This window comes from Tachysurus vachellii, chromosome 13 (genome assembly GCF_030014155.1).
Source record: "Tachysurus vachellii isolate PV-2020 chromosome 13, HZAU_Pvac_v1, whole genome shotgun sequence".
Lineage (NCBI taxonomy): Eukaryota > Metazoa > Chordata > Actinopteri > Siluriformes > Bagridae > Tachysurus > Tachysurus vachellii.
Genome location: NC_083472.1, coordinates 2,394,195 through 2,408,355, shown reverse-complemented (window position 1 = coordinate 2,408,355; position 14,161 = coordinate 2,394,195). Strand labels below are relative to the sequence as shown.

General features: G+C 44.1%; 2 protein-coding genes across 2 annotated transcripts; both read left to right on the top strand.

Annotated features, from left to right (window-relative positions):
- The first annotated feature begins 2,760 nt into the window (after window positions 1–2,760).
- borcs5 (BLOC-1 related complex subunit 5) lies at window positions 2,761–7,756 on the top strand. Its single transcript, XM_060885034.1, has 5 exons — window positions 2,761–2,965; window positions 5,590–5,665; window positions 6,057–6,200; window positions 6,719–6,876; window positions 7,150–7,756. Exons 2-5 carry the CDS (start codon window positions 5,608–5,610, stop codon window positions 7,375–7,377), a joined length of 588 nt encoding a protein of 195 aa, XP_060741017.1. The 5' UTR covers window positions 2,761–2,965; window positions 5,590–5,607; the 3' UTR covers window positions 7,378–7,756.
- Window positions 7,757–8,529: 773 nt separating this feature from the next.
- rlig1 (RNA 5'-phosphate and 3'-OH ligase 1) lies at window positions 8,530–14,011 on the top strand. Its single transcript, XM_060885774.1, has 7 exons — window positions 8,530–8,745; window positions 10,310–10,427; window positions 10,689–10,784; window positions 10,872–10,988; window positions 11,739–11,936; window positions 12,030–12,199; window positions 13,520–14,011. Exons 1-7 carry the CDS (start codon window positions 8,656–8,658, stop codon window positions 13,715–13,717), a joined length of 987 nt encoding a protein of 328 aa, XP_060741757.1. The 5' UTR covers window positions 8,530–8,655; the 3' UTR covers window positions 13,718–14,011.
- The last annotated feature ends 150 nt before the right edge of the window (window positions 14,012–14,161 follow it).

Here is a 14,161-nt window from a genome sequence, read left to right as displayed (position 1 = left end):
TATGTACAGCACTTTGGCCAGTTCAGGCTGATTTCAAATGTGCTTTATAAAATAAAATTGAATTGAATTGTAAGTGATTTATCTTGGTCAGGTTCACTGTGGATCTGGATGGTAATAATAAACACAGCATTTCACACTGATTTCTAATCACACAAACTTTCTTGCCACCTTCATCCTTGTTTGGCTCAGTAGGGATGTATTTATCTGTCTCTCTCTCTCTGTCTCTCTCCTTGCTCTGTCTTTCACTCCTCTCCCCCCATCTCCCCCCTCTCTCTCCCCATCTCATCTCACCTCACCTGCCCCCCTCTCCCTCATTATACAAATTACAGAAAATACAAATTGATGATTGCCATATACCATATTTAACAACCTTAAAAACACAAAAGAATTACACATTAAAAACACAAATTACAATATAAAAAGCTTAAAACCAATTCTCCCCATTAATCTGATTAAAATCAGTACCTGTACTCTTATCTGTTTAACTCCCATGAGGACACTTCACAGTTCTAGGCTGCTATACTGTTCATTAATCAATTGGTCTTTTCATCTCCTATAACACAGCCTTGAAAAACACCAAACAGCTTTTCTTAGCACATGGTACACAAAGAGGAAGTCACCAAGTTTGACTTCCTTTTATACTCTCTTGACTCCTGGGATTTGTAGTCCACCCAATTTGTAGTCATACATCTTCTACCCCATTACATATGTATACTTCAATTACACATTTCACACTTGCACATTTGTACATACAAATTGTCTATATTGTGTATGTCATTTTGTTACACTGTGGAGCTTCTGTCACTATAACAAATTCCTCGTATGTGGAAACATCTTCTTCTTCCTCTTTCGGCTTTTCCCTTCAGGGGTCGCCACAGCGAATCATCTCTCTCCACCTAACCCTATCTTCTGCATCCTCAACATACCTGGCAATAAAGCTCTTTCTGATTCTGATTCTGATGTCGCCTTGGGGTTCTAAAAATGCATCAAAACCGCCGCCATCTTGGAACAGGGGTCTTGTCATAGAAAGTAGCTACAGTAGGTAACGCTGCCATCTCTGCCTGTACTTCGAATTCATGGACGATGCCTGACTTTTGTGCTGCGTTTGGATGTTCAAATGAAATAAATCTAAAAACCAGACAGCATGGGATTACATTTCACGAGTGAGAATGTGTTTTATGATATTGAATGTTAGGAAATTATATTTCTGGTTACGTTTGGTTTGTTTCAGTCCTTGGTTAACGACCGCAGCTAATCCATGTTAGTTACCCATTAGTTTTTAACAGTTAGGAAAACCAACAATGTTTGTAGATTTCGAAGCTCTTAATAAGGACGTTAAAAATTGACCCATGTTTTTTTGCTTAAAGGTGAAAAGACCCAACTTTATGTATGTTTTGTAAGATTCCCTCATCTGTCAAACATATTTTATTAGATTGTCCTGGACTTAACACAAGCAGAATGCTCTTTTATACAGTTACTTAAGGACATATTTGCTGACATTATACCTGAAAATGTTTTGGATTTTTTTTATCGTATGTTAATTTAAAAAAATGTATAATATGACATTTGGTCTTCAGGATCACATTGTTGAGACTCAAGATGGCATAGACAACCATCACTTTAGCTTCATTTCACTAGTTGTCTGTACCTTTCATAAGTTGAGACAACACCATGTCGCAAAGGTTCATACTCTGCAACTGCAGAGCAAAAGTGTCAGGAAGAAACTGTGTAAGGTCGTGTTGTTGTTGCAGGGAAACTAAACACTTAGTTTTAAATGGTTAACTCAGCTGACAGTCCTGGAAGGATGTCACCAGTTAGCTTGGCAGTGTAACACACAAGTTCAGCCTCAAAGTCAAACTTTGTTGTTGTTTTTTTGGTTTATGTGACTTTAGTACATACTTATTTAATGTGGCAAAAGTATTGCGGGACAGGAATAAAGAAAAGATTGAACAGTCTTTGGCACCTCAACTATCTAACTTTCACATTATGTTCCTCACAAATTTGTGATTTGCTTCCACCTGCAAATTGCTTTGTGTATCATATTTAATAACCCAATCCAATTTAAATATTTAAATGAACATGTATAGTCACACCATTGTAGCAGTGTTACATGCAGTAGGCTATAAGGTAAGTAGCGATTGTTCATTTGAAGTTTACTCAAGTGGAAGAATGTAAGTAATAAACTTACACCTACAAGCACTATGTATTATATATATATAAGTACAGTGACCCATACTCAGAATTCGTTCTCTGCGTTTAACCCATCCAAAGTGCACACACACACACACACACCGTGAACACACACCCGGAGCAGTGGGCAGCCATTTATGCTGCGGCGCCCGGGGAGCAGTTGGGGGGGTTCGGTGCCTTGCTTAAGGGCACCTCAGTCGTGGCCGGCCCGAGACTCGAACCCACAACCTTAGGGTTAGGAGTCAGATTCTCTAACCATTAGGCATTGACTTCCCCCTAAGATTATCTTAATGTCAAAACCTTAAATTTTCTCTGGACTCAATGATAAATACATGTCTGACTTTGGAACGAAGCAAAAAAAAAAATTCATGACGATTCATGGTGATTTTATTTCTTTTCCTCCATTGACGCTGCTGCATTAAGAGGAGGGGGTCCCCTGTACCAAGATGGCGGCTCTATTGACGCGTTCGTTCCAACGTACTGCCGTAACCAAGGCGACATCTAGTGTATATATCTATTATTTCGTCGCTGTATACTACGTCACACGTAAACCGTTTTCGTCATCATTCCGCGCTGCCTGTCATCGGCCCCTCTTACCAAAACATGTAGGAAACGTGACCGCTTGTGGTGTTAAAGCAACATTTTGCACGAATTCAGTGTTTTATTTGTTCTCTTGCTTAATTAGTCTGAAATAAGAAGAATAATAATGTGCCAATGCTAATACAGTCTGTGTAATTAGACTAAAAGGAGATCAACATTACAGGAGAAACATTTGGTAAGTTCATCTTCTGTCATGTCAAATCTTATGGCTTTAATGTGTTCAGTGACACAAAGATCCAGCTGAAATCACAGAGATGATAAGAGTTGATCTTTATTCCTTACTGAGATGAAATACAGCCTTAAAGCAGAACTGTAGAGAATTGACTTAAAGTATGAGAGTAAAGGTACAAGAAAGATTCACAGGAGACTGTTTCGGTTCCAGAAGAGACGAGTTTGTGTAGATGAAATAAATAAAGTGGAGAAGTGAAGTAGAAGGAGGTCACAATGATCTGTTTGGATTCGTCAGGAGTTTATTGTAGAAAGCTGTCTGGTGCTACAATGTCACAGACACACAGAGATACAGACACAGAGAGATACACAGATACACAGTGATACACACACAGAGATACACACAGAGATACAGACACAGAGAGATACACAGATACACAGTGATACACACACAGAGATACACACAGAGATACAGACACAGAGAGATACACAGATACACAGTGATACACACACAGAGATACAGACACAGAGATACAGACACAGAGAGACACACAGAGATACAGACACAGAGAGACACACAGAGATACAGACACAGAGATACACACAGAGATACAGACACAGAGATACACACAGAGATACAGACACAGAGATACAGACACAGAGATACACACAGAGATACAGACACAGAGATACAGACACAGAGATACACACAGAGATACAGACACAGAGATACACACAGAGATACAGACACAGAGATACAGACACAGAGATACAGACACAGAGATACAGACACAGAGATACACACAGAGATACAGACACAGAGATACAGACACAGAGATACAGACACAGAGAGACACACAGAGATACAGACACAGAGATACACACAGAGATACAGACACAGAGATACAGACACAGAGATACACACAGAGATACACACAGAGATACACACAGAGATACACACAGAGATACAGACACAGAGATACAGACACAGAGATACACACAGAGATACACACAGAGATACAGACACAGAGATACACACAGAGATACAGACACAGAGATACACACAGAGATACACACAGAGATACAGACACAGAGAGACAGACACAGAGAGACACACAGAGATACAGACACAGAGATACAGACACAGAGATACACACAGAGATACAGACACAGAGATACAGACACAGAGATACACACAGAGATACAGACACAGAGATACACACAGAGATACACACAGAGATACAGACACAGAGATACACACACAGAGAGACAGACACAGAGATACAGACACAGAGAGACAGACACAGAGAGACAGACACAGAGATACAGACACAGAGATACAGACACAGAGATACAGACACAGAGATACACACAGAGATACAGACACAGAGATACAGACACAGAGATACACACACAGAGATACACACACAGAGATACAGACACAGAGATACAGACACAGAGATACAGACACAGAGAGATACACAGATACACACACACACACAGAGATACAGACACAGAGAGACACACAGAGATACAGACACAGAGAGACACACAGAGATACAGACACAGAGAGACACACAGAGATACAGACACAGAGATACAGACACAGAGATACAGACACAGAGATACAAACACAGAGATACAGGCACAGAGATACACACAGAGATACAGACACAGATACACACACACAGAGATACACAGATACACACACACACACACACACACAGAGATACAGACACAGAGATACACACACAGAGAGATACACAGAGATACACACACAGAGATACAGACACACACAGAGATACAGACACACACACACAGAGATACACACACAGAGAGACACACAGGGATACACACACAGAGACAGAGATACACACAGAGACACAGAGATACACAGATACATACACAGAGAGATACACACACAGAGACACACAGAGATACACAGATACACAGAGAGACACACACAAAGATACACACACAGACACACAGAGATACACACACAGAGACAGAGACACACACACAAGACACACAGAGATACACACACAGAAGACACACAGAGATACAGAGATACACACAGAGATACACACACAGAGATACACAGAGAGACACACAGAGACAGAGATACATACACAGAGAGATACACACAGAGACACACAGAGATGCACAGATACACAGATACATACACAGAGAGATACACACACAGAGACACAGAGATACACAGATACACAGAGATACACACACAGAGAGATACACAGATACACAGAGAGACACACACAGAGACACACAGAGACAGAGATACACAGAGATACACACACAGAAGACACACAGATACATACACAGAGAGATACACACACTGAGATACACACACAGAGACACACAGAGATACACACACAGAAGAGACACACAGAGATACACAGATACATACACAGAGAGATACACACTCAGAGACAGACAGAGATACACAGATACACAGAGATACACACACAGAGACACACACAAATACACACAGAGGCACACACACAGTGACACACACAGTGACACACAGAGAACCTGATCTGTGACCCAGTCGCTTCATTCTCCAGGGTGATGCTTATGAATCAAACCTCAAACATCTGAATTGTTTTTCTACAGGAAAAGCTGCTGGACACGATGGGAGCTGAACAGAGCGGCGATGCTGAGCATAAACATTCAGACTACAGTGCATCAGGTAGGATTTGACTTCATTATTAACAGGAAACACATCAGATAAAGATAGCAGTGTCTCTCAGCTACAGTGTGTGTGTGTGTGTGTGTGTATATATACAGTGTGTGTATATATATAGTGATTATTTTTGATTGTTTTAGTTTTTTGTGTGGTTGCTATTGATTGTTAAAATGACTGACACAGAGAAATCAATTCAGTTAGTGTATTGTTAGGAATTTGTCCTGTGAGGATGGTTCAGGAATGTGGAGAGAAACTAAACACACACACACACACACACACACACACACACACAAAGTTGAACACGAGACAAAACAGTCTCATGAACACAGAGTCCAGTGTGTCACTAACCAGTCCAGTAATTATTGTTTGTTTCTTTTTTCTTCTTTACTGTTAGTTGTGCCGTCACCAGCGAAGCACAGAGCAAAAATGGATGACATCGTGGTGGTTGCTCAGGGAACGCAGTCTTTACGTAACATCCACAACGACCCCGACGTCATCAAGCTTCAGGAGATTCCCACGTTTCAGCCTCTGCTCAAGGGTGAGTGTGCGAGTGCAGACCTACGTGTATATAGTAAATGGGAAGGATTTCAGACACGATAACCTCTCATGCCCCCTCTCTCATGCCCCCTCTCTCTTATTCCCTTTCTCTCATTTCCCCTCTCGCTCATTCCCCCTCTCTTAAACCCCCCCCCCTCTCATTCCCCCTCTCTCTTATTCCCTTTCTCTCATTCCCCCTCTCTTAAACCCCCTCTCTTATTCCCTCTCTCATTCCCCCCCTCTCTTATTCCCTCTCTCATTTCCCCTCTCGCTCATTCCCCCTCTCTTAAACCCCCTCTCTCATTCCCCCTCTCTTATTCCCTCTCTCTTATTCCCTTTCTCTCATTTCCCCTCTCTTAAACTCCCCCTCTCTTATTCCCTCTCTCATTCCCCCTCTCTCTTATTCCCTCTCTCATTGCCTCTCTCTTCTACTCTCCCCTCTCTCGTCCTGCCCCCCTCCTCTCTCTCTCTTCCTGCCCCCCTCCCCTCTCTCTTTCTCTCCCTCTCTCTGGTGTTTAGGTGTCCTGAGCGGTCAGACGTCCCCCAGCACTTTGTCTCTGGAGAAGCTGGACTCTGTGCAGGTGCTGCAGCTGTGTTTACGCTACCAGGATCACCTGCATCAGTGTGCCGAGGCCGTAGCCTTCGACCAGAACGCTCTGGTCAAGAGGATCAAAGAGGTTCGTCTGAAACCAGGATGTGATGAAAGATCTTTTTCTTACCCTCTTTCTATCTGTTACTGTAGAGATGATAACGTATTAGAAGTAGTGCATTAATACAAACCTGTCACTTAGGTTCCAGTCAGGGCGACTGTCCGAGCCTCGTCGTTAAATAAAACTAATGCGCTTTCTGACCAATCAGATTTGAGAATTTAACAGCGCTGATTTGAACAGTAAAGGACACTAGGTGTTTAAAAACCTAGGTGTGTGTGTGTGTGTGTGTGTGTGTTTCAGATGGACCTGTCGGTGGAGGCGCTCTTCAGCATCATGCAGGACAGGCAGAAGCGCTACGCCAAATATGCCGAGCAGATTCAGAAGGTGAATGAGATGTCCATGATCCTGCGAAGGATTCAGATGGGCATCGACCAGACCGTGCCCCTGATGGAGCGCCTGAACAACCTGCTACCCGAGAGCGAGCGACTAGAGCCGTTCAGCATGAAGCCTGATGCCGAGCTCAAGTAGACTTCAAACCGCTCCAACGTCAAAATCCTGTGTAAATAGAAAATTACGTTTTCGAAAAGAAAATTAACTTTCCAGATATAATCGTGCAGTTTCAGAGCATCTTGAAAAGTCACGTCGGTGATAATTTGCACTCGCGGGTCTAGATGTGATGTCACTCGTCCGACCGTACGGTCACGTTTTACACGTTTACATGTTTCAGTGTTTGTGAATGTTTTGTCCTCTGCAGCTGAATGTCGTAATACAAAGTGAAGCTTGTTACTGATTGCTTTTTAGATTCCATTACAGCAGTAATTATTGAGTTGTTACTGAGATCATGGACAGACGCAGATGCTGAGATATTTAATTTGTGAAAATTAAACTTTTATGTTTGTGTGTAAAACTCTGAATGTTCATTTACTCTGCTAAAAACATCCACACACATCACAAGAATTTTAGTATAAAACTTCTGTATCACTGTATTTTTTCTCCTCACTGAATCATTTATCTTACTTAATCACACTTTAACTCTTATCGTGCCCCTTTTCACCTACCATATTTTTTAATATAAAAATTACACTTTTTTCTTTTCTACAGTGTATATTCATCTTTCTGACTCACTTGTCTTATTGATTCACACATTACTGAATCACATTTTTCCTGTATTAAATATCATTTTCTCTCACACTCTACCTCTCACTTACTGTATTACTGAATCACTTTCCACCCACACTGAATCACTTTGCCCCATCCTGAATCACTTTGCCCCCACACTGACTCACTTTCCACCCACACTGAATCACTTTGCCCCCATACTAAATCACTTTGCCCCCACACTGAATCACTTTGCCCCCATACTGAATCACTTTCCACCCACACCGAATCACTTTGCCCCATCCTGAATCACTTTGCCTCCATACTGAATCACTTTGCCCCCATGATGAATCACTTTGCCCCATACTGAATCACTTTGCCCCCATACTGAATCACTTTGCCCCATACTGAATCACTTTGCCCCCATAATGAATCACTTTGCCCCCACACTGAATCGAATCACACTTTACCATACTGAACGATTCATTACCCTACCAAACATTTTTATTCCCTCACTGACTCAATCTTGACTCGGATCAGCAGTTATGCTCCTGTCCAGCAGGTGGCAGCAGAGAGTTCTGATCTCTCCCTCAGATCGGTGCAGATGAACAGATGTCTCTGCGTTGATGTTATTTTAAACAGCTTAAATGGCAGCTCGCTGTGTTAACGGTGAGAACTAAGTGGAGTAGAGAAGCTTGAGTAAGAGCCATGAGGCGCCGCGGATCCGTGCAGCAGAAAATCCCGTGTGTTTTTCTCACTGAGGTTAAAGAAGAAGCGTCCAGAAAACGGGACGGTCAGGTAAGGAGTCACGGGAACGCGCCTCGAGCACGCGCAAAGGCATACATTAGTGTAGTGTACATGAGTGTAGGGGACATGGGTGTAGGGGACATCAGTGTACATGAGTGTAGTGTACATGAGTGTAGGCGACATGAGTGTAGGGGACATGGGTGTAGGGGACATGGGTGTAGGGGACATGGGTGTACATGAGTGTACATCAGTGTACATCAGTGTAGGGGACATGAGTGTTGTGTACATGAGTGTAGGGGACATGGGTGTAGGGGACATCAGTGTACATCAGTGTAGGGGACATGAGTGTTGTGTACATGAGTGTAGGGGACATGGGTGTAAATCAGTGTACATTAGTGTAGTGTACATGAGTGTAGGGGACATCAGTGTACATGAGTGTAGGGGACATGGGTGTAGGGGACATCAGTGTACATGAGTGTAGTGTACATGAGTGTAGGGGACATGGGTGTAGGGGACATCAGTGTACATGAGTGTAGGGGACATGGGTGTAGGGGACATCAGTGTACATGAGTGTAGTGTACATGAGTGTAGGGGACATGGGTGTAGGGGACATCAGTGTACATGAGTGTACATGGGTGTACATGAGTGTACACCCTTGAGTGTACATAAGTGTAGGGGACATCAGTGTACATAAGTGTAGTGTACATGGGTGTAGGGGACATCAGTGTACATGAGTGTAGTGTACATGAGTGTACATCAGTGTACATAAGTGTAGGGGACAATGCGTGTAGGGGACATGGGTGTACATGAGTGTAGTGTACAAGAGTGTACATCAGTGTACATAAGTGTAGTGTACATGGGTGTAGGGGACATCAGTGTACATGAGTGTAGTGTACATGAGTGTACATCAGTGTACATAAGTGTAGGGGACAATGCGTGTAGGGGACATGGGTGTACATGAGTGTAGTGTACAAGAGTGTACATCAGTGTACATAAGTGTAGTGTACATGAGTGTAGGGGACATCAGTGTACATGAGTGTAGTGTACATAAGTGTAGGGGACATCAGTGTACATGGGTGTAGGGGACATGAGTGTAGGGGACATGAGTGTAGGGGACATGAGTGTAGGGGACATGAGTGTAGGGGACATGAGTGTAGGGGACATCAGTGTAGGGGACATCAGTGTACATGAGTGTACATGAGTGTACACCCTTGAGTGTACATAAGTGTAGGGGACATGGGTGTAGGGGACACTCGGTGTACATAAGTGTAGTGTACATGGGTGTAGGGGACATCAGTGTACATGAGTGTAGTGTACATGAGTGTACATCAGTGTACATAAGTGTAGTGTACATGAGTGTAGGGGACATCAGTGTACATGAGTGTAGTGTACATAAGTGTAGGGGACATCAGTGTACATGGGTGTAGGGGACATGAGTGTAGGGGACATCAGTGTTGCGGTTTGGGATGATGTCTATTTGTATTGCGTATTTGTATTTATTATTTTTCACCCTTTTACATTAACAAATAAAAAATAAATATATGAGATACGTATTGTTTATTGGTTTATTAAGCGTCTCATTCATCTAATCTTGTTCAGCGTGTTCTATGTTCAGCATTTTCAGGTGGTTGCCACTGAAACGCTGAACCCCGCCGCCGTGGAGTCGGACATCTACCACGCGGTCGCCACTGAAAAGTTGGACGGCACGTGTTGCTACGTCACTCTGTACAGAGGTGCCTCACATCTGCATACTGGATATAGATAGTGTGATGTCATTTCCTGTGTTCTATATGCACCCTTCCTCATACATCAGCTTCTAAACCATACTGCCCCTCCCTCCCTCCCTCCCTCCCTCCGACCCAGCCAACCACGACCGATTTCTTTTAACGTACTTGTTGCCACGGTAACAAGCCTTCACACCTTCATGGTACGCATAAATTAGAAATCGCGTACGAAGAACCATGTCCAGGTTTTGTTTTTCATTTGTTTTGAAGGAGAAGCGTACCTCTGGGCTCGTCTGGATCGGAAACCCACCAAGCAGGCGGACAAGAGGTTCAGGAAACATCAGCACGCTCAGAAGACCTGTAAAGGTATCGTTTATATTAGAATCTCCATCAGTCAGCAGGTTACAGTCGGGCTGGACGGTACAGTAAAACACATGTGTTCTCTAACTCGAGGTTTCACGTGGAATGTTGAAGAAGATTTCCGGACCGTTCCTGAATCCTGGATCCCTGCACGTCGAGTCCGGTACGAGAGCGGTCACCCGGTACCTGATGAGCACGGACACATCCCAGGTAAACGAGCCTAAGGTTTACAAACAAAATGATTTCGTCTCTTTGCGGTTTGATTCGACCCTGAATGGAATTAAGGAAACCAAAAAGAAAAAAAGACTCTTTTCAATTCGGTGACTGAAAACTGAATCTTTACCAAAGTGAGAAATATCACCTGAGCACGATGGACGTGAAGCTGATTATATACGCACAGATAATTACGGCACGGCGCGTCTGCAAGACGTTCGGCTGGGTTTAGCATTTTTAAAAATAAAAACGCACGACGATTCACTTCCTGCGGATGAGTCGATTCGATTCAGAGTCGAATCACTTTCTCACTTGGACACCTGCCATAGCTACGAATGAGGTTGTGCAGAAGCCGGTGAGCTCGGAGAAGAGGACACGCCGTGATCGTGTTTAGACCTGTTCTCTACCGTGTTGCTAAAAGGTCGTTAGTTTACTTTTAATTTGTTTGTTTTTTTTTTTAATATAAGAAGAAATTCTGATATGCAAATGAATGAAACGTTGGGCGGGGCTAAGAATATGGTTCACGTGCAGTGCAGGGTCTTATGTTATTCATACACACATTCTGTTTACTTAACAAATCTCTAATGAAATACGAAAGTGAAATGATCGTTAATGTTTAAACGTGTTTCTGTTGGAGTAGATTTAGTGGGCGGAGCTAATCTTGAGTGATACTTGCATACACATGAATCGTGGGATTTATAGGACATTTTGAACTGAAAGGTTTGTTTATATGCGATTCTTTTGAAGGCTGGATTCCAGTGGATAAATCTAACAAGCAGTACTGCTGGCACGCGTCCGTGGTCGACTACGACGCCCGAAAGGCTCTCGTTCTGAGGCCGAGCGACGAGGATGAAGCCGTGCTGGAAATCGTCAGCGTTTCTCTGAGCGAGCTGATGGAGCAAACGCTGGAGCTCATTGGGACCAACGTGAACGGAAACCCATACGGTGAGCCTTACTAGAAATGCTAATTAAAACGAAAAGAAAACGTGTCTGAAGTTAAAAGCTACTGAAATGATCAAGCACCGGTTTGAACATCAGGTTTGGGCAGTAAGAAGAATCCGCTCCATGTTTTGGTGCCGCATGGAATCCTGCGTGTGAGGAACGCTCCTGCAGTGGAGTTCCATCAGCTGCACTCGTGGTTTCGGGACAGTGATGAGGGCCGTGTGGAGGGAATCGTTTGGCACTGTAACGACGGAGCGCTTGTCAAGGTAATGTCCTCAGCCTCTCTTTCTTGTTTCTATGACGACGACTCGTCATCAACGTTGTAAATACTAGGGATGAGCGAGTACAGCATTATCTGTTAACCATATGAATTATCCGTATCTGTATCTGTACTCGGACTGGGTGGGGCCTAATCCGGAGGTAGGCGGGGCTTGTCTTGAAATGGGCGGGGCTTTAACTGGTAATAATTAATTTGGTAATAAAAATAACCACGTCTGAACGAACCCACGTTTACCAGAACTCTACTGGTTAGTAAGTACGTATTATTAACGTTACAACCCGAAGTAAAAATCTGTAGAAACCCTAAACGTTAACGGAAAAGACCCGCGAACCCGAGTGACTGAGGGAGAGACAGAGAGCTGTTCTGTGTGTGACTGTGAGTGAGCAGAGCAAGACACAGCAACACAATACATCTGTATGTGTGTATGGGAGGGGCGCTGTGACTAGCCTATCACTGTAGGGGAGGGGCGCTGTGACTAGCCTATCACTGTAGGGGAGGGGCCCTGTGACTAGCCTATCACTGTAGGGGAGGGGCGCTGTGACTAGCCTATCACTGTAGGGGAGGGGCGCTGTGACTAGCCTATCACTGTAGGGGAGGGGCGCTGTGACTAGCCTATCACTGTAGGGGAGGGGCGCTGTGACTAGCCTATCACTGTAGGGGAGGGGCGCTGTGACTAGCCTATCACTGTAGGGGAGGGGCACTGTGACTAGTCTATCACTGTAGGGGAGGGGCGCTGTGACTAGCCTATCACTGTAGGGGAGGGGCACTGTGACTAGCCTATCACTGTAGGGGAGGGGCGCTGTGACTAGTCTATCACTGTAGGAGAGGGGCGCTGTGACTAGCCTATCACTGTAGGGGAGGGGCACTGTGACTAGCCTATCACTGTAGGGGAGGGGCGCTGTGACTAGCCTATCACTGTAGGGGAGGGGCGCTGTGACTAGCCTATCACTGTAGGGGAGGGGCGCTGTGACTAGCCTATCACTGTAGGGGAGGGGCGCTGTGACTAGCCTATCACTGTAGGGGAGGGGCGCTGTGACTAGCCTATCACTGTAGGGGAGGGGCACTGTGACTAGCCTATCACAGAACGCTGACACAATCAGATACCCAATGATGATTTTCATACAATCCGAGCACAGATATTGACTCGTATTACTCGTATAATACTCGTACTCAGCAGAAGTGCTTTATCCGTACCAGATACTCGTTTCAGCCGAGTATCCGGCTCATCTCTAGTAAATACCATGTGATCTATCCATCTCTCCTCTGACTCTATCTATCTACCTGCACTATCTATCTATCATTACAGATACATCGGCACCACTTGGGTCTGAAGTGGCCCGAGGGCGACACCTTCTTGAACTCCAGGCCCGTGGTGGTCCGCTTATCCCAGCTCCCGTTCCACCTGGACGTTTCACCTGACTCCAGGAAGAACCTGTTCTTCGCTCTCTCCAGCCTCGCCGGACGTCGTTTCAGCTCCGTCAGAGACGTCCAGCTCGAAGCCTGATCGGCTACACGACATTCCTTTTCCTCCTCAACCGTGTGACCTGCTTTTACAACCAGGTTCAGGATGAAGCAGCGGTGTAGAATTCTTTCCTGAACCTCTGCCCTAAAGTAGCATTTAATCCCAGATGATTTAGGACACGATGCCGATCAGGAGCCTGAAACGGTGGGTTGAGATGCTCTCGGTTTTAAGAGGAAGATTAATTGTGGATTTAATTTATTTAGCCAAAAGTGAAGTATGAAACATGTATATACATAAACACTGCTCCAATAAACACCTCCAACATTTTCAGCTCAACTTCTGAAATCTTTTTTTGACACAAAGGAACAATTTTGTGGCAGTGACAAAAATATCACGTTGTCTCTTCACCAGTGTGATAAAAACACTCGACTGACCTTCTTCATAAATAAACTTTTTACACACAAAATACATAAACTATAAAAATAC